Below are 27,385 nucleotides of genomic sequence, written 5' to 3'. Positions count from 1 at the left end.
GAGCGTCCTGTTTCTAGGCTGGCCAAACTATATTTTAATTTGGCGACTGCACGAAACACACCCCATAATCACGAATCACACCTCATACGCGAGGGACTGTGGTGGCGAGTCCACAGTCTCCTCTGTCTCGACACTCATCACATCCACCTCGGAGGAGGACGATAGATGAAGCGTCTGGCTCTCTCTCACTGGGTGGGAAGAAACTGCAGTGCGGGCTTCCGAACACTGAGAGAGAGCCGCGGATCTAGCGGGTGAGGACCGAGAAAAGGAAGAGCCCGTCTTGGATCCCTCTGCTAAATCCACCCGCGATCCCCACGACAACAGTCTACGCCGTGCCTCGGCAACAGCGGGACCGCTGCCAGCGTGATCGCGAGCCTGGCCGCTCTCATCAAACACAGCCAGGCGAGAGCGGAGTATATGCAGCGAGAGTAACTCGCAGTGATGGCAATCAGCTCCTCGAAAGCTGACCATGCATGCTCCGCTCCCAAACAAACGACACACAAATCGTGTGTATCCCCCGCCGCCAGATATCATGGGCAGGGAGGAACACAGCATTTGTAATGCTGTTCGCTCGCCATATACTTTTTCATGATTGTGTTTTATATATGCTTGTGCGGACAGACAACAGTAAATAGACAGACACATACACAGAGCGCTACTGAAGAGCAGAAGCTGGTTTGCGCTCTGCCGGATGCGCTTTTATACTTTATGATGCTTACGTCACCCCGCTCGTGACGTCTCGCTACTCCATTGGGCTGATTTGACACGTGCTTCAGAACGCGGTCACGCAGAGGCGTTCCCAAAGCGACCTCGACGCAGCTCGAATTCCTGAAGGGGAACTTGGGTTAAAACACTTAATTCATATGGATTCCATTTTCTTTTTATGAGCAATCTGAAGTGTCAAAGTTTTGGTGGAATGAACTTCAATGGAGGGAAACTGGGCTTCCATACTTGTACTTGAAACATCTGCAATTAACGAGTGTCCTATGCAAATAAAACTTTTCAACATTTCAACAATTGTGTAGTGTCATGTAAAACCAGAATTCATTTTTAAAAGAAAGACCCATGTGATTTGTGACTGAATGTGGGTGGCCCGTGCTACATATCTCTGATTGAAATGGAAATAACTTGACCTCAAGATGTTTTATTTGTTTGCTAGTAAAACTGCAAGTGCCTCATTTTCATCCATCTCTGAATATGAACTTTCAGACCACCCAATACTCTCGACTCACTATGACCTTGAGCAACAAAGGACACCTAGTCACACACACACACACAAACACAGTCTAAAGGCAAAATCTGCAGGCTCTCTTTATGAGACCCGGGATATTTGCTCCTTTCAAAGCCCTCATTTACGAGACCTTGATGAGAGGCCATGCCACGAAGAGCAGATTTTTTTTTTCAAGGTTTCCATCTCATCTCTAAGACAATCAAGCTCTAGGTCAAAGATCAAACCTGCAATTCAATTCATCATGAACGTCATAAAAATCTCTCTTTCAAAGGTTCTTGATTAGCTCCTTAGAAAGGGGCTTGAGGGATGAACCACAGCACAGGCAGAAGTTGTTGCCTTTGCCATGTGATCATTTGACAATCTTCAGGTGCCTTTTAGTAGCCTTCAAAGCTGCATTAGAGATGCATAGAGGTTGAGGGGTTTCAGTTTAACACCGTCTTATCTTCTTTGTGATTGATTAGAATGTGTGATTTGACGACAGCATTTGCAATGAGTTCTGGATACCAAGATGCTTGTGCTAAAGATCAGTGGCTGGATTTGACTGTCAGAATAATGAAGATCTGCCACATATGTGCTATTATTCACAATAAGGCAACCAGAATATTTTTTTAAAGACACTAACACTAGGATAAGATGTAGTAATGACTGCCTGAGGCTGTTTTTAGGTTGTGCTGTGTCATATCCTGTCAGTGAATGAGAATAACGTCTTTGGAAATGCAGTTGAAATAGTCAAGATAGTATGCTAGAACAAAAGGTCTGGTCCATAACCTTTCATGAGACGCTGCCAGGAAGAGACACAGAGATGTTACGATGGATGGAGAGAGAAGCAGTCTAAACTAAGAAAGGCTTTTAAAATAGCTGCAGAATTCCAACCATACTCCTTATAGCTGCACACATAAACATAGACACAATCTTTACAAGACAGACAGGAAAACCAGAGATGAAGGAAAATGGGTCAATGACACAATAACATCTACGAAACACACGTGCTTCTTAGTAATGATATTGTGTTATGTCTATCTATCTATATATATTTATATATATATTAGTGCTGTCAAACGATTAATCACATCCAAAATAAAAGTGTTTGTTTACATAATATATGTGTGTGCACTGTGTACATTTATTATGTATATATAAATACATACACATACAGTTTATGGCAAAAATATTTAAAGGGGTCCTATTATGCTCTTTTACAAAGTCTTGATTTTGTTTTGGGGGTGTACTAGAATATGCTCTCATGCTTGGTGGTTCGAAAAACGCATTATTTTTCACATAATTTACATTATTACAATACCTCTCTCCCCAGGCTGGCACAAACGGCTCGATTAGTTCCGGCTTTGATGAAGCTCCGCCTTCCAAAAAAACAAAATGTGTTGTGATTGGTTAGCTGTCCCAGTGCGTTGTGATTGGCGAACACCCCTTGCTCTGTCTTTCAACAAAACAAAACAAAAGCTTTTGGCGAATCCGGCACTACTCACTCGTGATGTGGAAGCTGTCCTCAGTAAAATGCGCAGCACACAATAGCAAATTGGGGTTATAATGCTCAGGAACAGAGTTAAAAAATAAATTGCAACCACTGTTTCCTGACATCGTCCACTTTCGGAAGCCCAAACAAAGACGTTTGAGCACAGAGGTGAAAAAAACAGCGCTTCAGGCAGTCGCGCACCGTCGCGCCACGTCTTTAAAATTCAAATACTTTATTTTGTATGAGTGTAGGCACACCGGCGGTGCCGTTCAGTGTCTGTCCGCAGCACCCAGCTACGTCGTGTTATATTTGTAAGAATTGTTCTAGACCAGCGGTTCTCAATTCCAGTCCTCGCGTACCCCCGCTCTGCATGTTTTGCACGTCTCTCTTTGTTAACACACCTGATTCAGATCAACCTGTTAGAAGTGAGCACCGTGCATGAACTGTGTTCCGATTGACATGGTCCCTACACAGTACCTCTGTAAATAAATACAATTTAAATTCACATCTGGCACACTTAAATGCCCTTTGTATGGAACATATACGCTCCCTTCAAACTGGAATCATGGAGGAATATCCGGTAATGTCCACTTCGCAGGGCACTTACAGTCAAATATAACAAACGTCTGAAGCAATAAAAGAAACATACAAAATGTGCAGAGCGGGGTTACGCGAGGACTGGAATTGAGAACCACTGGTCTAGACATGCCAAAAGTTTGAGGCTACAGCACAGCAGCTCTTCTTCTTGGTTTTCTCTGATGCACTAACTCTGCAGCAGCACTTCTTCTTCGTCGTCTCGTCTGATGCGCTCCCTCAACCAAGCGTTCTAACCACAACCTCGCCCCTCCCCACCCCCCAGCCATTCGAATTTCTGTAGGCGGGAATAATTTTTAATGATCTTCTAATGAGCCGCTTTGTGATATCACAAAGCCCGGAAAACAAACGCTGTTGTCCAAAACGAGCCGTTCGTTGTAGTTCTTGTAGCCCTTCGTTGTAGTTAAAAAACGAAATATCTCCCTTTGGAGTGGACTTTGAGATTTGTAACTTTCTAGATCTTTTTTATGCCCAAACATACACACTACACACTGACTAAAAGTGAAAAAACATAATAGGACCCCTTTGTAGTTACATGTATATATTTATATTCATATAATGTATGTTATATAAAAATATATTTAAAATATAAACATAACTTATTTTTCTTAAATATATACATGCATGTGTGCGCATTTATATATACATAATAAATATACACAGTACACACACATATATTGTGTAAAAAAACTTTTATTTTGGTTGTGATTAATCACGATTAATCGTTTGACAGCACTAATATAAACATATATATACAGTGGGTACGGAAAGTATTCAGACCCCCTTACATTTTTCACTCTTTAGCTGTTTATCTTTTTTTTTATGTATCCACTGATAAAGCACAAATAGATTAATGGCATCTCTTATGAGCTACTTAGCTGCTTTTAAGACTCTGACGCAGGAAATCAAAATTTAGAACTTCATAGTATTTGCCTTGTTCAGAAGAAGGTTGAGCTAATGTCATTAGTATCTCAGTTAAAAATCGGCATGAAACGGAAGTTGCGATTGACTTTTCTTCTCTGTTGTGACATATTTCCTAGTGAAACGGCATCTGAAATGAGAGGGCAGGACTTGATTTCATCCTTCAGGAATTGATTGGATCATTGGAAGTTGGGGCGTCTTTGGCGCCGACACCCTAGCATGAATAAATGTTTTTTTTTCATTTTTATTGAGGATGACGACGACGATCAATGGCACAAAACATGCCTAAACAGCACGCGCGCGCGCGAGAGAGAGAGACTGCCTGAATGACTGAGCAGGTCCTCCAGCAGGTTGTCATATTCATGAGAAAAAAATAATAATTAGTTTGCGATGTTCTAGGAGTAATGTTGTCGTAATATTATAATATCTTTTCAACATTTAAGGGTGACGTACTCCCTTATGACTGGTGTCAGTGCTATAAAGTGAAGCATCAGCTTCAGCTTTTCCTCCTGTCGTTCATTTCAAATGTCACTAATGTCACTGCAGCTGTTGGCAGTTCCAGATAGCTACGCCCTTGCACCATAGCTCGTGACCGGAAGAGTAGAGGAGTCGTTTTGAGGGGGAGTGGAGTTTAACGTTTTTGATTAAAGATTATGAGGGCACATGAACTGTAAAAAAATGATGAAGTGCAGGGATAAATTATTTATAATAAACACTACAATATTCCATCAAAAAATAAGAATTGCCAATTTTGATTTCATGCCGACTTTAAGATGCACAGTGGGTCACTGTGAAAATCAGAGCCTTTAATAAAAAATAGACAGCTAAAAAAGCTTTTAAGTTATTATAATTATGAGGTCTTCATCTTCTGCAAAAACATACAAAAATATCAAAAGTATAACTCACCCAAAAATGAAAATTCTGTCATCATTTACTCACCCTCCACTTGTTCCAAACCTATGAGTTTGGTTCACTGAAAAAAATAATTCACTGAATTTACTAAAAAAAATTAAGGTAAGTGGTTGCAATCAATTTATTTTAGCTACATTTAAATAAACAAATTTTGCTGAAAGTTAGTCAACTAAATTTGTTTATTTAAATGTAGCTAAAATAAATGGATTGCAACCACTTACCTTAAAAAAAAAGTAGTATCATTTGTTCAGTGTTAAACTCAAACTTAGATATTTTGAATAATTATTGGGTAAACTATCTAATGAATGACATCATGTTACACTACACAGATTTTTGTACTATCAAATGCTCTCGAGTACAAGAATGGAATCAAATATCACCTGCAAGAGATTTTAATGTACAGTAGAAAATCAAAGTTGAAGACTGTGAAATATCTTAAGGCCATTGGCTATTAATATAAGGGACAAGTACTTCAGTATGCTCTTGTCAAATTATTTCATGGGAAGGATAATGAAAAGTCTGAAAATAAGGTTTTTAAACATTTCCAATTTCGAGTTACTGGTCTTAAGAAATTTCCTGAAAACTTAATCACTCAAATCCAATTATGAGAGAGGAAATGGAAAAATAGGGAGAGAAAGTGAAATAATGAGAGAAGAGCTTTCAGACCAATGGCAAATAACATCCAGCTTATTGAAATTTACTCCAATATTTTCATCAGCCCATTTTTTTTCTATTTCCTATAGAAGGAACAGCATGGAGAGTTTATGGCTGTCAGAGTGTCCTGTCTAGGGATGTTCATTTCAGTTATTTTTCCTAACCGACAACCGAAGCTCGTTAACCGATTGATAACCGTTAACCAACAATATTATTTTAAATTAGAATTAAATTAAATTAGAAAGGATAAATGTCTGTGACCCGTTAAAAATACTAACATTTGTTTCCCTGGGATTAATTTTACATGAGCAAAAAGCAGCAAACAACAGAACATGAGGATTCACATGGTCATATCACATCATGTACCTGCAGCGCTTCTGCGAGTGGAGAAAAACATAATAAAGCTAGGCTATATATATATATATATATATAACGAATAAATAGGCCTATACGAGAAACATATTTTTACTTAAATTATAAATTAAGAAAATTAAAGAAAAACAAGTAGCCTAGTATGCAGAGTTTCGGTTCATTTTTGTGCTGTGCGAAAAGAAACAGACGACAGAAAGTGGCATCCTATTTTTCTTTAGGCTTATTTTACGAAAGCAAAAGATTTGTTTTTATTGTGAATGTACACAAATAAAGGCAAACCTTTTACAATCCCGATTATCTTTAGAAGGAACTGTTATAAGGGAAAAAAATTTAAGTGATTGCGCTGGCGCCGCATGCGAGCACAGTTAAGCATTGCTACCTTGACAATGCAGCCTGTTCATTATCATAATAAAATACAGTCAGTCAAGCATATGGAAAAAAAATATGTAGTAAAAGAAATATGTAGTAAAATCTGAAGGTTAAGTGTTATCACTGTACCGCCGTGATGTTATGCAAAACATTTTGTTTTACGTGGATATTGGAACACGAGTGAAGTACATAATAAATAATAATTTGTAGGGATGCACCGATACCGATACTGGTCTCCTGGATTTATAACGAGTGGTTCCCTGCATTATTACAGCAAAGCGCGTGATTACAGTACTGAGCCGCTGCAATGGAGCAGCTCTAATGCTATTAAATTAAAGATGATGTACCATAGAGCAAAAAAATTAACAGTGAAAGTAACAAAAACTTGTAAAATACATTTTGATGGGCATAATTAAGTGTGAAAATAACCGAAGGATATACAGTGAAACCAAAAATTATTCAGAGACCAGATATCATTTTTGATATTTTTTTACTAGTGTGTGCAGGACACTATAGTTCATTTATGTAAGTGAGGATAGCAAAATAAAGTAAACTGTGATATATTATACCCAAAAATTCTTCATACAGTGGACTACCAGTAATTTTACGTGGATATTGGAACACGAGTGAAGTACATAATAAATAATAATTTGTAGGGATGCACCGATACCGATACTGGTCTCCTGGATTTATAACGAGTGGTTCCCTGCATTATTACAGCAAAGCGCGTGATTACAGTACTGAGCCGCTGCAATGGAGCAGCTCTAATGCTATTAAATTAAAGATGATGTACCATAGAGCAAAAAAATTAACAGTGAAAGTAACAAAAACTTGTAAAATAAATTTTAATGGGCATAATTAAGTGTGAAAATAACCGAAGGATATACAGTGAAACCAAAAATTATTCAGAGAGCAGATATAATTTTTTATATTTTTTTTACTAGTGGGTGCAGGACACTATAGTTCATTTATGTAAGTGAGGATAGCAAAATAAAGTAAACTGTGACAAATCATACCCAAAAATTCTTCATACAGTGGACTACCAGTAAAATTGATACAAATCCAAAAATTATTCAGACCGAGTCTGGGAAAAAAACTGAAGTTCAGGTTTGCGTGAACCTGGATGACAGCATGTCCAGGAGACTACAGGCTGTCATTAAGGCTAAAGGTTGCCCGACAAAGTATTGATAGTTGTGTAAATACTGTCATACTAACAGCTGTCTGAATTATTTTTGGTTGATTGTAATCTATTACATACCTTTCTATCAAAATTATCTAACATTATCAAGATTAATTTGTACTGACACAGTTTAACTCTGAGTTCTTGTTATATTTATTACCATTTTCTAAACTATAGTGAATAAACTGTGATAATGTGAGAAATGTTGAAGGTGTCTGAATAAATTCTGGTTTGACTGTATCTATTTGATAAATTAAGTTAACCAACTAACATTATATACATCCTTTTGGTTTCTGTACCCAATATTTAAAAAACGTACAAATGCAATAAAAATATCGGTATAGGTACTCTGTATCGGCAAGTAACAAAAATAAAAGTATCGGTATCGGGTGAGTACTGGAAAAAGTGGTATCGGTGCATCCCTAATAATTTGTCATTCAAATACATTGCGAATACGGAAACATTTGATTTTGTGTGGAATGATAGACCCAACGTTGGTTTCAGTTTCGTTTTAACCTAAATGAATTTGTTTTGGCTTATCATTTATATTGATATAGCTTCTTATATTTTTAATTCTTGTTCTTTTCTGTTAATTGAAAGGATTTGTTGTGGAGAGAGGGGAACTAAAATAGCGGTTAAAAATGAACATAACTAGTCCTGTCCATTAATCTCTCCATAGATACACCAGTCTGCAACTCAACAGCAATGGTTCAATTAAATTATGTGGAAAAATACTGTGGAGAGGCTTTTAATAATTGACGTCATCAATACATAACAACAAATTCAGTCTTGAACATCTGACCGCTCGCACTCAAAATAACCAGCATGCACATGTGTAAACACACAGCCACACAAGTTTTCTAGATATATGATTGGCTGGCTACAGGATGTGCCATCCTGTTTCTTTCAGTCTGCCTGCTTCGCTAGCAATGTGTAAAATATGAGGTCCATATATCCCTGGTGTAAGACACATGAGGGCCTGTGAGTTGAGTTCATTTGGAAAGTATGTTGGCTATACCAAGAATAAATTTTAGGAAATATTTGGCTTGCTTGCAATCATAACATTAATTATGTAGTGGGGAAGAATTATTTAGGGCAATTTGGAATACTGGAAGCACCCAGAGGATTGAAAGAGAGAAACACTTAAGGTTTTGGAAACCACGGGTTGGAAATAATCGGATGAGTTCCTCAGAAGATGTTATAATTATTATTTACAAGAAATAGAGGTGTATTTTATATAGATCATCAGAGCAGATCTGACAGGGAGAATAAAGGAAAGTTAGTGTGGTGAAGCTGCTCAAATCAATCTCTCTCAAAACCTCCAAATGAAATTTAAATTCTCAGAGATTGCTCTTTCAAAGCACAGGAGACTTTTTGGCATGATATGAAAATTCATCTATTTTTTAAATGCTTGTTATAGATCTTACTTTGAATGATTCATCTGTGTATATAATTCAAAATGTCATAACTACGTCAACAAACAATCCAGATAAACATGAAAAAAAAAAAAAATTTCTCTACATTTTGGCCTTTTGTCCACACTGAGTGGCTTTTGAAGATGGTCTACCAAGTGGATCAATTTGAAAACGCTGTTTTTGCATTGTAGTGTGGACTGTGAAAACAGAGGTATTTGAAAACAATGATTCATGTTTACTCATGTGACTCATATTGTACTCATATATCTATGGTTGCTAATCATTTTCACAGTGTTACTAAAGACTAATGCTACTTCGCTCGCACAATCTGCAAAGATTACAGAATAATTACTTGCATTTGCTGCCGTGCGACAAAAAATGTTGACAGTGGTGTTTTCGACCCTACATGGAATGAAAATTTTGAGTGCGACATAGATGCACCTCCCGACCTAGGTGGGACATTTTTAGACTAAAATGATGATCCCAGAAGAATAGTGTAAGAATGATATTAAGTCTGGTCTCATCTCAGCGAGATTCTATGTCATTTTACACATATGCAGCAAAGTGATCTAAGGAATATCAAAAATCCAATAAACAACTGATGCAAAGAACCAAGTCCCTGTCCTACATTTATTTATTTTTCAACATTCCATTACACTTGTACAATACAAAAGAAAATCTGTCGCTACTACCTTTGAATCACAGCGTTTTCAGCTTCAATTTAGTCTCAGTTACAATTACCTCTAATCTCTTGTAATACACTCCTTCATAAACACGCACACACTAGAGCCCTATTTATTTTATAGCAAAAGGCTATTTGACATGAAAGCAGACAACGGATATGCATTAATTAGCGTGCGTTTATGCATGCTCTCATCTCAGGAGCCGATTAGAGCCGTGTCTCCAAGCAGGTAAATAGCCCCCCTTCCAGGCACACACATACACACAGACTCATCGCTCTGACATCCTGTTCCTCGCCTCCTCATTGTTCTCTTATGACTTCCTGCTGTACCAAATCACACACTCACCAATGTAAACAACTCTGAGGGAAAATAACGGCGAGTGAAAAAAGTGTACAAAGAAGACAGTGAACGCTTCGTGTCCTGTCCTGCAAAACATGCCATCGGTTGCATCACTCGGAAAAGCTCTGACAGGAAAAATACAGTGAAAAGAATGATGGAATATCATATCATTCCATCAACATTATGTCATGATACTGTATCACGTTACAAAACAATTAAATCAGACGGGTCTGATGGCTTGGAAAATCATCTGACCGGAAGAGGGCAAAGGGTGAAAGGTTCATTCGTTCCTAAACATTCTTTAAAGTGCAACTCTAGTGTTACTTCACCCCAGAGGCATCTAAATCAGTCTGGAAGGAAACGTACAAGCATAAAGGAGCCGAAAGAAATGTATAGCACAATTCAGTCTTATCTTTCACGCCCAAGGAAAAACAAAAACCTATATCCAATCTACAATGATGTCCACTCCAACCACACATAAGTTGTGTTTTAAAGCAAGGACGAGGAGGACAAAACATCTCTCATTCTGTGAACACAATCATCTCAAATGAAATCAAAAAGCGATGACATGATTTCATTTGAAAGACGCAATGCTGTAGGGACTTGGCGAGAAGTACCAGCCATGTTGGGAACCACACATCCTAATTACACTCTAAAAACAGATTGTACTGAATGCATAATGTGAAAATGTCTTTAATGACCTACTGGAGAAACGGTGGACAGATCACAGTGCCCTTCAGGATCTGTTTTAATGAGTTTACTTGGGCAAGCTAATTAATTAGGCAAACCAGAAAGTGTTTGGATTGAATGTGAATTTGGGGTGTTCTCAAGGACTCATAGAATGAGATCCGGTCAGTTATGCACCTCGAGTTCTCTTCCAGAGAAAGAGTGTCACCCTTGGGGCGAACACATATAGTACACACAAACGAACATGCACTGAGAAGGTGTCATATGTCAAAGCCACACATAATTTTAAAGTGAAGTGACACCTACAGCCACCACTGTTGAGAATACAAACTTAATGAAAATTTGTGAAAGAATCTTGCTCCTGGGAATATAGAAAGGAGAATGTAAAAGCAAATCTTGTCCTCACTTTGGTAAAGTTGCGGATTTGTCTGACATTTTTCATTTATAATGAAAGTATGTCCTTTATAAGTGAGCATTAATGTAAACCTAAGCTTTAGAAGGACAAATTTGAATAAAAAGGTATTGCATTCATTTAATTTAGCACTTGGCATGTAAATGTAACAAGTATTTGAAACCACTGTTTGTTTAAAAAACAATACTTTGGTGTAAAAAGTTAAAACAGTACATATATTTTACTAAATGAATCATTCAGAGCGATGCCACTTAAAAAAAAAAGAAAATCATGAATCAGACATAACTGCTTCTCTCACACCATACAGAGCTAGAGAAGATGTCAATATTTTTAGTGATGTCTGGTTATCACATAAAGTTATCTCTGGCTCAGTGTAACTAAACTGAACTAAAACTGAAACAACAACTATTCAAAATCTCACTATACGTGCGAAAACATTCAAAAACCATAAGTTGAAGTTGAAGTACTAAAAGTGAAATAAAAATAAAAGCTAAATAGAAGAAAAGAATAATAATAAAAATTACAAAAGCATATAATAAAATGACTTAAACTATAATTTAAATGAAAACTGTATATGTATATATACTAAAATTACACTGCTATGGCTTTAAAAGACTTTAAATATAATGAAGACACCTGGACAACTTTTATGATACTTTTATGGTGTGCCGTTTTTGAAGCTTGAAAGCTCCGGTCTCCATTTAATGCAATTTACATGAAAAGAGAGGCCAGTATTATTCAAAACCAATATTTGCTTGTATCCCCCAGCAGGCCCTTTAATATATATTCTGAGCCTGTGTTATGAAATATATTAAGTTTCTAATGAAAGCTATAGAGGCAACCTCACATGAAAACTTGAAATGGGTCTATATTTGAGGTATTTGCATAGACATGAAGGGAAGGCAACCAGAAGTGTTGCATCAGCACTGAGCTTTCAAAGTGGTTTGAACAGCCTTCAACATTCTTTAATGTCAGAAAAAGTGATTTAGCAAACACATGTGGTGGCAGATGCTCATTGCTATGATGGTAATAGAGCTAAAGACACATAGCGCAAGTGTGTCTCCTGTCAACAGAGCTCATGCGTGGAGCATGAAGGGGGACAGAAGGGGGACGCTTGCATGGACATAACAATCTAAGCATAAAAATACTCCCAACATGCCCAGCAGGAACGATAATTTGTGTGACACCTTGCCATAACTAATCTGCGTTTCATTCTTTACCTTTAGTCTGTGGATAAGCAGTTTTGCTGTAATTTTAAGGGACAGTTCACTCAAATTAGAAAATTCTGTCATCAGTTGTCATCAACAACCGAAACATACTTAGAATATTTTAACTTATGTTCCACAGAAGAAAGAAAGTCATAGAGGTTTGAAAACAACATAAGGGTAAGTAAATAATACTTTTTTGGTGAACTATCCCTTTAGATTAAAGCAAAAGTGTATTCAAGAAAACACCCTTAAACAGTCTTTTTGTATATTAAAGGTCGTAAAGTCTCTTTTCTAAAATAAATAGCAATGATTTAACTAATTATCAAAGATAAAAATAAAACAGAATTGCACTACAGGCGATTCTAAAACAAGCCAGTGAGTCAGAGGAACTGAACTTCCTTTCAAATTGCCTTCTTCTCCAGGGTGCAAATTGGATCCGTCTGTCCCATAGGGTGTAAGTGCAGCAAATAACACCTGTTTGAGTATCACATGAACAGTAGTTTGGGGGCCCCGTTACTGTTCAATGGAATTTTTTGGTGTGTATAATTTGCTGCTCTCACGGGAGAAGAAATGCAAGATCCATATCTCCATCAGATCTTATCTGAATTACTGACTGTTCTGCATTCGGCCTGTAACATATCCTTCAAAAGAGCTGGAGTGTGTACAGGACGAGGAGACGAAAAGAGCAGTGAATGGCAAAAAGGGAGGAAAGGATACTTTAAGCAGACATAGTAGCTTTTTATGGACAGTATTTACAGTCAGTGGAGGTTTAAGTTTCGATATGTTCTGACTTGCACTTTGTAGAATGTGCTGTCTGGAACAAAACACATAAACCAGATGAAAGCGTTAAACCATATGTACAAGAGTGAGCTTAACATAACATAAGAAACGAGAAAAAACGAGAGAGACGTTATTTTAATGTTTTTAAAAGTCTCATATGTTCACCAAGGCTGCATTTATTTAATGAATACAATAAAAACAGTAATATTATAAAATATAATTACAACTTAAAATAGCTTTTTTAATATACAGTAGTCAACATTTGAAGTGGGTCAAAAAAGTTAAAGTTGTCCTAAGACAAGAACGCATTTTTGTGTCACAGGATAATCCGTGTATCATTCGATCATTCGTTTTTTGATTTCATATTGAAAGTAGAAAAATGAGAAAATGGATCCATTTTCGTGTTTTAGTTTTTTTCCCAAGAAACGAAAAATGAAAATTCAGCTTAAATTTTAGTTTTTCGTTCTTTGGTGGAAAACTGAATAAACAGCTTGAATATTCGATTTCTACATGTGGGCGGGAATTAAACGTCCCTTTCTGCTGATTAGTCAGCCGAAGATCAAACCGTGCCGTCATCAGTTCTTCTGCAGTATCACGCAGCAGAATAATAGTCCTCTGCTGCTGCAGTTGTACGGATTAATAACCCATTTTATTGCAACTACATTTCATATTTTTCTCATCAAACAGACTAATGAATAGCTCGACACAACACATACAGGGGCAGAGTCTAGACAGGGCTTTCTACTGTGTAGACCAGTGGTTCTTAAAGTGATAGGGGGTCCGAGAAATAATTTGCTATAGCCTAAAGTATTTCCAGACTGTAAAGTTTTTATCATGATACATAGGCCTACTGTGATTTATTACAAAGTGAATTATGATGCATTTAACACTTATATTAAGCCTTTTAAAAGACGAGTATTCCCTGTGGTTGATGTTTGTGGCATGCACCAGAAAGATGCTCAAGGAGACCGAGACGCGCTAAAGCAGTGCATTCTGTTGTTCTCTTTATTTTTCAAAGGCATGACATTTTGTAGTTATTTTGAACGTAACATTACAAATAAAAATACATTTTACCATATGACTATAAATGACAGAGAATTAAGTTATTTCCCCTCTGAAGGTATACTGAGGGTTTGTTGAGAAACAAACTGAAATTGCAAGTTATTATATTTTATGAAAATCTTGCGTTGCAGTGCGAGTGTGCAGCAGCTCACGCCGCGCACAAGTGCATATCCTTTTGAGATATAAATTATAATCAATTTTACTCAATACTACATTATATAACTCTAACAGTAGGCTATTTAATATCTGCTGTTCTCCGGTTGTCAGTCAGAATGGCAGTTCTTGCGTGAACATAGGCCTATATACATCCAAGCCAATTTATTATTCTTTCAAATTTATTTTGAAACGAATTAATTAATTACTTAAACAGACTTACTGGGTGAGCATGGTAGGCTAAGACAGCTGTCATATCATACCCTGCCATGCCCAGCTGATGCAAAGAATAGAATTTATATCTACACAGAAGAAAGTCCTGCCTAGACTCTGCCCAGGTATGAGTTGTGTCGAGCTATTTATGTAGTTGCAATAAATGCGTTAAGAATCCATACAACTGCAGCAGTGGAGGACTATTATTCTGCTGCATGATACTGCGGAAGAACTGATGATGGCACGGTTTGATCTTCAGCTGACCAATCAGCAGAAAGGGGCATTTAATTCCCGCCCACGTGTAGAAATTGAATATTCAAGCTGTTTATTCATTTTTTCACCAAAGAACGAAAAACGAAAATTTAAGCTGAATTCTCGTTTTTCGTGTTTTGGAAAAAAACGAAAATACGAAATAGGAGCCGTTTTCTAATTTTTCTACTTTCAATATGAAATCAAAAAACGAATGATCGAATGATACACGGATTAGGATCCTTCAGAAATCATTCTAAAATGCTGATTTGGTGCTCAAGAAACATTTCTTAATATTATCAATGTTGACAACAGTTATTTCTAAGGAATCTGTGAATTTTTTTCCAAAATTTTTTGATGAATATAAAGTTAGAAAGAACAGCATTAATTTGAAGTAGAAATATTTTGTAACCATGTCTTTTCTAATGTCTCTTTTGATTAAGTTGAATGTGTCCTTGCTGAATAAAACTATTGGTATTATCATTGGTATTGTGTAATAATAAAGCAAAAAACGTACTGAATACATATCACTTTTTTGGGACAGCATGAAAGCTTGGCATGTTACTGCTGCTTTGCATACATACTGCTTGTGTGTGAAGCCTGTGCAGCCTGAAACAGGCCTTGCATACACTACTCAGCTCAGCCACAGACAGAGATCAGTTTGTAAATATCAGTGTCATGTGCACTGAAGAAGTTGACCTCAAATTTTGCACCTGGTAATTAGACAGCTGGACCTCTCATTAACTTGTCTTTTGCACCACGCAAAAACAAAGATAGACACAGACTTAAACATATTAGATAATTACACTGGCGGTGACCTGCCTCTAGACAATGTGCAGCATTTAATTCAGACGAGTCTACAGTCTACACACACACACACGCACACACACATCCTTCACACTCTAAATGACATGGTACTTATGCTGAAATAAAGATGGAAAGTGGGGATGGAAGAGGTATTGTACATTCTTTAGATTCTCCAAATCCATTAAGTTAAACTGAATTGCCATGCACAAGGTCAAGTGTAATCCCATTAACACCGCACCAGAGAAAAAGGAACTTTACTGGCCTAAAACACTCTCTTAAAGAAGTTGTTAATGCCTGCTATTTTCAATTTGACTGAGGTTTGGTGCTGATGACATAATCCACCTTCATAAATTTTATAAATCAAATACACACACACACACACACACACACATGTTCATTTCCCTTCTTAGTGAGGACATTGTATAGACTTTGTATAGATTGTATAGATTTTCTATCAGGTTTATGATATGTTCTATCAGCTAACCCAACCCCTACCCTAAACTTACCCATCACATAAACATGCAGAACACTGGATTTACATCAAAACATATTTTGGCTGATTTAAAAGCCTCTTTAACTAGCGAGGACCAGTCAAATGTCCTCCTCACTAGTGGGTTGTTAAAGTATTTCATAATATACATAAGTGAGGACATTTGGTTAATTAGTTAAACTAGTAAACCACACACACACACACACACATAAACAGTGGAGTCCAAAAGTTTTGAATTCTCTAGTGACAACACTATTATTTTATTTTATGAATCAGTCCATACAAAAATTAAGCTGAACTGATAAAAGGAAAAATGTTCATCACGGTTTAATGACTGATTTGTCCTTCTTTTGCTTTAATTACAGAAGCGCTCAGGCTGAACTCCACAAGGACTCACATATTCAGTGTAGGGGTCAACCGATTATCGGCGCCGATATTAAGCATTTTTATGATTATCGGTCATTTTCAAAACCGATTCGCCGATAAAATAACTTAATTTTGAAACGCGCTATTTGGCTCTGATGCAGCCTGTCAGAACTCACCACTCTGTGACCTAAAGCGATCTCCGCCCACCGCTCATCTGATTTGTTGGGAGTCACGAGTCCGACCAATCAATGAGGAATTCACTCTCACTCCGAAAGCGCTTGATAACTGGAGCTGCTTCAGTGATCATGCGCATCAGTTGTCTCTCAAAGGTAAGGCAGCAGCAGACGTTGCTTAAGTTGCAATAAATCACAATCCACTAACGTTACACTGAAGTTGCAAAACACCTCAATATTATCTATGATTTCCACGATGCAGAAAATGTGGACGGAATCGCGGAATCCAGTCATATAAATGGAATCTCCAGAACTGCTCTTGACTCTCTCTGAGAGCCACTTCATGATCATTTGACAGTTTCATTTGAGTAAGACTTACACTCTATTCGTGGCGGCATATATATGCAAATGTATTCCCTGGCAGCAGGAGGCGCTGTTGGAGTGGTAGAGATCAAGGTTTCCCCGGTAACGCTGTACACAAAGCAGCGCTCCACTCACAAACGCTGCTTTATCAGATATTACATGCAAGATGAAATGAAAATGACATCTAAAATTTTCTGAAGACAGTCAGGTTCCTTCAGAAATACAGTGATATAATTTTGAAACGTGCAGTGCTCATGTTTATTCAACGGAGTCAAAGCCTTTTGAGAAATCTATTTGTGGCAGTCAGTTTTGATATTGTGGCGCCACAAATAAATCAATGTATGGGAAACGCATACATAGGCTACAGAAACTTAAAGGGGTCATATGATGCTGCTAAAAAGAACATTATTTTGTGTATTTGCTATGATATACATAATACTACTACAACAATTATTGCAACTTTTGTTTAAAATAATAATCATACAATGCACTATTTCTTCCATGTTTTAATTTTAATAGTAAACCCTTTGCCAAAAAATAAAGAGTTTAACTCTCATTTGATTAAAAGATATATTAAATAGATTTATGCCTTCATTTGCACTGTACTGTAAATTAAAACTAACTGAAATTTCTAGTGTCACATAGGACAAGATTAGGATGACAAAAATTGAGACATTTCAATAGGCTATTTAATTAAGTGTGCCTGTAAAAGGCTATTAGTGTTATGGTTTCATGAAAATAGTTGCAGTTTTCTTAACAACTTCTACAATATAGCTATGAAGACAAATTATTTACACTTATTATATACATTATGTTTCAGTCATCAGAAAAGAATGAATGAGGAATTATGAGAGGTGATGCTATTACACATACATTTCTAACATGTAAATTATTGAAGCCAAATTTAGGATGACAAAAATTGAGACATTTCAATAGGCTATTTAATTAAGTGTGCCTGTAAAAGGCTATTAGTGTTATGGTTTCATGAAAATAGTTGCAGTCTTCTTAACAACTTCTACAATATAGCTATGAAGACAATTAAATTATTTATACTTTTTATATAAATTTTTTTTAAGTTAATCTATTGATGTGCATTAGATGATGGATTGAATAGTCATCTCTACTATTGTAGGTTATGTTTTAGCCATCAGAAAATAATTAATGGGGAATTATGAGAGGTTATGCTACTACACATACATTTCTAACATGTAAATTATTGAAGCCAAATACTTACATTTCCCCAAGCTGTTTAGCTGTAGTACAGTATTCATTGGCTTAATCATGAAGCATACAGTGACTCCACTTTTAACTCTCTCTTTATATTACCCTTATTGCAGATGGATGCACAGAGAAAGACAAGAGTAAGAAGTGCAGTGTGGGAGTACTGCACTCAACCAACACCAGGAAAGGCAGTTTTTGTCAGAGCCCTTATTCTTAATTTTTACATAAATTTTCATTTTTACACCATACATATATATCGGTTCAAAATAGCGGTTATCGGTCTACTTGATCTGTAATAATCGGTATCAGCCCTGAAAAACACATATAGGTCGACCCCTAATTCAATGCCACAAAAAAAGTCTCACCATTCAGATTTTTTTCGTACAATTCTAAATGGTTTTTGTTGTTGTTGTTGTTGTTTACAGAACTGCAAGATAAAAACTCTGAATTGAGAGATATAAACTTGCAATTCTGAATAGAAAAGTCTGAATTGTGAAATATAATCCCACGATTGCTAGAAAATTGTGCAATTACCTTTTTTTATTCAGTGTTGGAAACATAACTGTGAGATACAAACTCATGCTAAATCTTTTTCTCAAAAAAGTCTGAATTATGATATACACTCATAATTATGAGAAAAAAGTCTGAATTGTGAGATATACACTCATAATTATGAGAAAAAAGTCTGAATTGTGAGATAAAAAGTCACAATTACCTCTTTATTTAATTGTTTTTCTGTGGCAAAATGGCTTCCATAGTATTTATTCAACTTCATAATGTTTCTTCATTTTTAATGTTTTAAAATCCTAAACTCTTAGTTTATTTCTAGATTAAAAATGAAAAAAAAAATCCAGATTTCCAATGTGGTCTCAGACTTTGGTGCCCACTGTTACACTGTAAACATACTCTAAATGTATGCAACCAAACAAGATCCACAGTACAAGGTGCAGAGTTGCCTTTATCAAGGAGTCATGCATACACTGCATAGAGCAAATGATTAACAGTGCAGCCGATCAAATATACCCCCTCTGCCATCACTCATCACTTTCAAAGGGCTTTAAGAGCTGATGCTTAAATTGCAACAGTTTGTACAACAGTGAAACAAGAGATCTAAACACACGCTCCCCCTCCAAAGTGTGTGTATCACCTGACACTTCAGACAAACTTTCTCAAGTGCAGTTTGGCCTTCTGTGTAATTCTGTCTAGAAACAGCCCACACTGCTTTTGATTTGGACACAGACAGTGGCTGGAGGGTGTCTGAGAGACGCTGTCACTTAAGCAATTAACTTTCCCTTTAAAGCCGCTCTTATAAAACTGACAGCTGCAGACATTCACAAAGGACCAATCACCTCTTCAGAAACACAAAACTGCTCTGCCATAAACCAAACTGGTTCTCTTTTATTGGGGTGGTCCGGCATCCCGTATACACCCCCTCACTACCACAGACGGGCCTTCTTACAATGGGACCCTCTATTTCTTAATAACGCTCATGGACTTGGGACGCTCCAGGGAAAGGTTGTGGCTCCCAGAGACCTATAGAGAGCAAACTTTTAAAATGCCAGTAAAGTTGCACACATTAAGCCTCAAAACTCGCTGTTTACAGTGGGACTACAACATGCAGAAGGAATGTATATATAGGTGGCTTGGAAAATGAATATTGTTGCAATACAATTTCAGTGCAAGTTTACACAACAAGCTCTGTACCATCACATATGTCATGAGTTATTACTTTCTAAATCTCAATGGCTACAGTCAAACTATGATTTTCCAATCATGCACACATGTGGCCAAGTATGGTGACCCATACTCAGAATTAGTGCTCTGCATTTATCCATCCAAAGTGCACACACACACACACAGCAGTGAACACACACACCGTGAACACACACCCGGAGCAGTGGGCAGCCATTTTTGCTGCGGCGCCCAGGGAGCAGTTGGGGGTTCGGTGCCTTGCTCAAGGGCACCTCAGTCGTGGTATTGAAGGTGGAAGAGAGCGCTGTACATTCACTCCCCCCACCTACAATCCCTGCCGGTACAAGACTCGAACCCGCAACCTTTGGGTTACGAGTCCGATTCTCTAACCATTAGGCCACGACTTCCCACAAAGGAGGAGAAGCTCAGGTAAGAACAGACTACTAATGCACTCTCTCACGATGCAGCACATAATTACCAAGCGAAACGAAGAAAAGAAAGACCTTGATGTTCAATAAATGTTCAATTCTCATCTGAACTCGGAGACTGGTGTACCAGCCTTTGAAGTGGTTGAGATAACTACTGAAGTGTGCTGGCATTGATTTGTTGAGCTTTTATGGCAAGCCATTTTAACATTTATTTCTTTAAATAGACTACTTTTAAATGACTAATACTTAATATTTATATTACTAATAGTGTAAATACACAAATAAGTACTGAGTAATATTAATTAACAACCTGTACTTACTATAGAATTATGGTTAGGGTTTGGTTTAAGGTTAGTTGCTTGCAGAGGCGGACAGTAGTGAAGTATTTTTACTATACTCAAGTAAATTTAAAAAATATCTGTAGTTTATCAGAGTGCTTTTCTTTGGAAAACTTTACTTCACTACATTCCAAAGCATAATGTCATACTTTTTACTGCACTTCATTTCATAAATAAAAGTTGTTGTTTTTATTACCTTTAATAATTAAGAACATTAAAAATGTAGTACTTTCTTGTACTCAAGTAAATCTTTGAATTACTTTTACTTGAGTAAAAGTAAGAAAGTAATAGATTCCTAATGTAATTAAGTATTAAATGATATTTAATATGAAACGTAGTGCAGTAAATGTTGTGAAGTAAAGTTTTCAAAAAAAAAACACGATAAAGTACAGACACCTGAAAAGTACTTTTTCAGCAGAGTAAAAATACTTCAATACTGTCCGCCTCTGGTTGCTTGTAATTATGCATAATTTAATGTTATTACAATAAAGTGTTTGCCAGGAATTTTAATGATGATACGTCTTGCCATTGTAAATACTCTAGTTTATTCCTCACAGGCTAGTTTTCATTCCTGTTCAATTCAATATGACATCTAACTTGATTAAGGTCAACAGTACTTTTTCCTTTGCTAGTCCTTTGTTACTAGTCGCTACTCCAGTAGTGCAAAGTAAATATTTTGTTGCCACTGAATTCTAATGGGATCTGTAGTTCAGATATAAACTGTTTTAACTTCTGACTAATAGCCATATTTATTCCATTATATATAATCATTATTTGTAACTATTCAAATAGCACCTATCTATTTTAGCTTTACTAGTACTTATTTATTAGATTTTAGAACTTCCTCACAAGACACTAGTAATTATTCCATTTGCTACAATAGCAATTATCCCACTAAGTTGCTTTTTTACTTGCTATATGTGAAGATTAGTCAGAACTGCTACTTTGTGGTCACTTTATAGTAAGATTCAAATATTACCAGTAACAACAAGAATACAAAGTACAGTTAATAAATAGGTAGAAGTGTCTATTAAATTAGTACTAAGAAAACTGGAATGGAAAAATACAATAATAATCATTTGAATTGTTAGAAGTAGGTTCCTAGCACCCGATAAATTACTAGTAAAACTGCTCAACCTATAACAACTGGAATACACACTAGTCTAAAGAATGTAGTTCAAATTTGAACCACAGATTCCCATTGAATTAACTAACAAAAAAATCGACTTATTACCAGTAACAATGAAATAGTTACTAGTTGTCACTGTTAATATAGTGACTACAAGTAAATAAATAATTAAACGCATAAAAATGTACTAGACGTTGAAAGAAATACTTGTTAGTTTACAGAAATAATTGTTAAAACAGCTTGCCATAAGCGTTTAGAGTGATAAATGTGACAGCGCACAACTGAAGAATGAGCGCGCTTCAATAAACTGTTAACATTAACTGTTTGACTGAAGTCATCGAGTCCGCAATTCATGAATTATTAGTCACACACCTTAACTGACCTAATAACACTTATTATCTTATTAGTATAGTGATGATAACACAGCCTACATCATCTATAGCCTATAAACTTACATGAAAATCTCACTCATCATCATTTTATTAACTCCACTAGCTTGTTTGCTTGTTACTTCTATTTCACTCCCATTACCTGCCCACGAAAAATGAAGAAATGCTATTATTTTGAGGACAACATGTTTACGGCACTCATACACATATAAACGTAAACATGCAGAGTTTCGTTTCGTTCAACACTTCTGAGCAGAAAATGGTAGATGTCTGTACCTCTGCATGACATTAAAGTTAACATAATAGAAACCATATTTTTCCCTAAAGTCCAACTCACCTAGAGACAAGAATGGTTTGGTTTCCATATTAGCGCATGCCAGCTATGTTTCTTGCAGATAAAGATTTATTTTCCCCAGTGGGCACGCTATAAGATCCAGTAGGAAACGTCGTCAGACTGAAGCCAGAGATCCGCTGTCAAAATCCACTTATTATAACTAAAGTATCTAGCCTACTTCAATCGGCTCCATCCAGTGTGTAACTCCGCGAGAGCGCTCGCTCACTCACTCCCAGTATTCCTTCAGCGATCAAGCACTGCCTCACTATAGGAACCCTACCGAGGGGGACCCTGACCACCAGCACTTTTGCAGCGACAAGCCACTTCTACTTTTTTCAGTGTGGTACTGGTACTCTTGCAAACACCCCCTTCAGACTATAAAATAATTCCATTAAAATATGTATTTACTGATATTTATAGGCCCGCTGGTATGACTATAGCCCTTATTTGTTTTAGACCTCATATTCAACTGAATGAAAAGGAGGCTGTGAGGGATAGACTTCCTGCGCTTACAATGGCACACCTTATTTGTAATATTACAGCGGCGCCGTCAGTTATAATTTGCATGTGCAAATCTTCCGGTGTCATTCAATTCCAGATATTCTAGCTGTACAAAAACAGTCCGTTTTGATGCTTGACATTGCAAACTGGTAGGCTATTTCTTATCAAATGCTTTTTATTTATTATCGTATTCATAAACAAACTGTTTTTTCGTGAAAATAGTTTTACCATTTACTGAACTTTGTTGTTCTTAGTTTTTTTAATGGCTAATGAATCGAAGGTCTTGCACATTCACAGAAAAATATCTTACTTCTGCATTGCAAAATAAGGTGGATAAAGGTCCTAGATTATGTAATTTTCGACAACTATTATTTAGTTTATCTTTGGAGAGAAATTAAAACAATCCTGTTTTACACTGAATAAAATTTATCTGGACTATTTTCTCTTTCTTGTTTGTACAGAACAGACAACCTCAGTGTTGTCTATCTAGGCCTATAGAAAATCTAAATGTGTGTGTGTCACTGATGTAGTGTCCTCCAGGGAATTCATCATTAATTAATATACATGGCACATTAAAGATCAAAACTAATCATTAGCATTATAAAACAAGTATTGAAATGAATATGCATAGGTTAATATAGATTGAGGGTTTACTCAATGCAAAGGGGGAATTAATTATAATGTGAGGTGGAGATACTTTCTAACAGCTATATAATATTAATATACCGTAATATTCATGGCAGGGTATATTAAAACATGACATAAATGGACAGTTGGCTATTAAGAGAAATAAAAACAAAGTGTGGTTGCAAAGTGAAAGACAGCATTTTTAAAGGTTCTGCGATAAGAGTGAATCTATGTATAAATGCAACCAAATATGTAAATACTTAGATTCTTTATGTTCAGTAAGTCCTTTATTTTTAAACCTGAACAGAGCAACTGGGATCTTTGAAATGGATTATAATGTTGCTCATACTCATGTAATCTCTTCATGCAGGTCAATGTCATGAGCTTCGCTTTGTAAAGATGTCAGCAAGCTTTTACACAAGTCTTGAGACAGAGGGGGTTTAAATGGCTTGAAATTTCTATTCTGTTGGTCCACATTATACTGCACTATTTCAATGCAAACTTGACACCTCTCCAATAGTGCTTGTCTGAGCAAAGAAAATGCTGCCTCAGATCTAATTAAATTGTAATTTTAGAGGTCAAATAGCTTTTCAAAGCAAATGGCACAGTTCAGCTTCTGAGTTCTAGCTATACGGCAACTCATAGCTGTAAAAACGGATGAGGAGAGAGTCATAGGTTACAATAACAGCTGGTGAGATTGGGAGAGCATACTCACTTTTCAAACAGCATCCTACTCTGAGGAGACCAAAATGGCTTTTCAAGAAAGATTGCAATTGTTCCTCAGTTCAAGCACCCTTATAGAGGGAATGTATCCAGCTTAATAAATCTAAATGTATGTATAGATGTATCTATAGTAAATTACAATATAAGGATACGTTCAATTTCAGAATGCAATCCCTTTTTATTTTAATGTATCACTGAAATTAAAGGGATAGTTCACCCAAAAATAACGTTTTATCAGCATTTGCTCACCTTCATGTTGTTCCAAACTTGTATGAGTTTCTTTCTTCAGTTGAACACAAAAATATATTTTGACGATTGTAGGTAAACAGTTTATGTTAGCCACTGATGTCTATATTGTGGAAAAAAATATGTGACCCTGGAGCACAAAACCAGTCTTAAGTCGCTGGGGTATAATTTATAGCCAACAATATATTGTATGGGTCAAAATTATCGATTTTTCTTTTATGGCAAAAAGTCATTAGGACATTAAGTAAAGTAAATTAGGACATTTTTTATTAAGTAAAAAAAAAATCATGTTTCATGAAGACAATTTGTAAATTTCCTACTGTAAATATATAAAAACTTCATTTTTTATTTGTAATATGCCTTGCTAAGAACTTCATTTGGACAACTTTAAAGGCGATTTTCTCAATATTTTCAAATAGTTATATCTCGGCCAAATTTTGTCCTATCCTAACAAACCTTACATCAATGGAAAGCTTATTTATTCATGTGTATAAATCTCATATTTAAAAAAATGGACCCTTATGACTGGTTTTGTGGTCCTGGGTCACATAAGTCAATGTCTAGCAAGTCAATGGTGAATGCAAATGTTTGCAACAGCAATTCTTCTTTTGTGTTCAACAGAAGAAAGAAACCCATACAGGTTTGGAACAACTTGAGGGTGAGTAAATGATGACTGAATTTTCACTTTTGGGTGAACTATCCCTTTAAATACTTATTTAATTCATTCAATTCTGCTCTTTTACACTTAAACTAAACGTGTTTTTCTGTTCTTGTTATTTTTCTAAAAGAATGTTAAATTGTGAAATGAAGCAAGCTCAGTGTTTTCTTATTGCTGTGTGTATGACAGTAGAACTGAGTTTAGTCATTGGAAGTCTTAGGTTCACATTCCTCGCTATCGATCAGGAGCTAGAAACAGCCCTGAGGTCAGTCTTTCCTGTTAACTTCAATACTCATGCAGGAAAAAAAGAGAGAAAAATAAGAGAGAGAGAGACAGAAAGGCTTAAAAATTATAATAAAATAAACAAAACAAAAAAAGGATAATAAATAAAATAAAGGAAAAAATATAAATAAATAAATACAATTACATAATTTATTATTTACAGAAAAAAGAAAAACAGAGAGAGGGAGAGAGATAAATGATTGTTTTCCTAGCCTCTTTTTCACTTGGCTGTTACAGGTTTTGTAATTACTCTGTCAGAATAAGTCTATACTCTCAGGAACTATGCTTTCCTATAGAGATTTACTAACAGTGATGGTGCAGGCCAACAAACAGCTCAGCTGAAATGAGCACACCACACCCCTCAAAACAGGAGCAACTCCATCAAACAGTGGTATTATCAGGGGTTAGTGATAGAAAACCAAAATCCTTGTGCAGTGTGACTTTCTCAGGGAGACAAATTGAGATGTGTCTGACTGACTGGTCTCTTAAGGATCAACGTCAAGTGCAGGGGCTCAGTGGCAGGAGTAATTTAGTGCGTCTCACTCTCTCCGCTGGTCAGCCACTGTGGAGGAAAGAGAGGGGCAATCAGCCTCGTCATAAATCTCTACACTTCCTCCCACCATCACCAGTTCAAGAGAAATACCCCCAACCCCCTCGTACACAGCCCATTAAACCTGTTTGCCCCCAGACACACACTCACGCTTAGACAATCCGCTGAAGTCCGACACAGCAGCAAGTAATCAGTCATTTCATGTCTCTTCGATGCATCCATCATGTGAGTTCTGGAAAAAAAAGTGTCATGAACTAAATATAAAAAAGTTTGGACTGTTGAACGTATGAAAGCATTACAGAAAAGGCTGCAATTAAAGGAATAGCTCATGGAAAAAGAAACATTCTGTAATTATGTATTTACCCTCATGTTATTTTAAACCCATATGCAGTTAGTTTTCCAATTGCACATTAAGTAGCATTTCAAGAAGACTTGGGATATAACTTAAGTCACAGAGTGTACGAATCAAACTTTTATGTTTTTTGGTGGGGGGAGGCTTCACAGCCAATGTTATATGGAAAGAAGACGTGTTTATATTTCTTAAAATGTCCCATTTTTATAAAAACTCTCATTTTCTTTTAGTTTAAATTAATGAACTAAAATAACTACAACTAAAACAAGTGTGTGTGTGTGTGTGTGTGTGTGTGTGTGTGTAAACAACAAAAGTGAGAGAACTTTATTATTAAAACAACTTAAACTTTATTATTTAAAGGGGTCCTATTATGCTCTTTTACAAAGTCTTGATTTTGTTTTGGGGGTGTACTAGAACATGCTCTCATGCTTGGTGGTTCAAAAAACACATTATTTTTCACATAATTTACATTATTACAATACCTTTCTCCCCAGCCTGGCATAAACGGCTCGATTAGTTCCGGCTTTGATGAAGGTCTGCCTTCCGAAAAACAAAATGTGTTGTGATTGGTTAGCTGTCCCAGTGCGTTGTGATTGGCGAACAGCTTAGACAGTGTTTCAGTACTGCCACGCCCTCTTGCTCCTTCTTTCAACAAAAGCTTTTGGGAATCCGGCACTTCTCACTCGTGATGTGGAAGCTGTCCTCAGTAAAATGCGCAGCACACAATAGCAAATTGGGGTTATAATGCTCAGGAACAGAGTTAAAAAATAAATTGCAACCACTGTTTCCTGACATCATCCGCTTTCGGAAG

General features: G+C 36.4%; 1 protein-coding gene across 3 annotated transcripts in view; it reads right to left on the bottom strand.

Annotated features, from left to right (window-relative positions):
* Positions 1-22,851, bottom strand: part of LOC107552637 (retinoic acid receptor RXR-alpha-B) — a 69,784-nt gene extending 46,933 nt beyond the window's left edge. For all 3 annotated transcript variants that reach the window (XM_016234569.1, XM_016234570.1, XM_016234571.1), the window contains exon 1: positions 22,639-22,851. In XM_016234569.1, coding sequence (XP_016090055.1) covers positions 22,639-22,666 — 28 coding nt within the window. In that variant the 5' untranslated portion in view covers positions 22,667-22,851. The remainder of the gene's footprint in view (positions 1-22,638) is intronic.
* Between the last annotated feature and the right edge of the window lie 4,534 nt (positions 22,852-27,385).

The sequence above is a fragment of the Sinocyclocheilus grahami genome, unplaced genomic scaffold, assembly GCF_001515645.1.
Source record: "Sinocyclocheilus grahami isolate Dianchi unplaced genomic scaffold, SAMN03320097.WGS_v1.1 scaffold454.1, whole genome shotgun sequence".
Taxonomy (NCBI): domain Eukaryota; kingdom Metazoa; phylum Chordata; class Actinopteri; order Cypriniformes; family Cyprinidae; genus Sinocyclocheilus; species Sinocyclocheilus grahami.
This window is presented reverse-complemented; position numbering and strand designations above follow the sequence as displayed.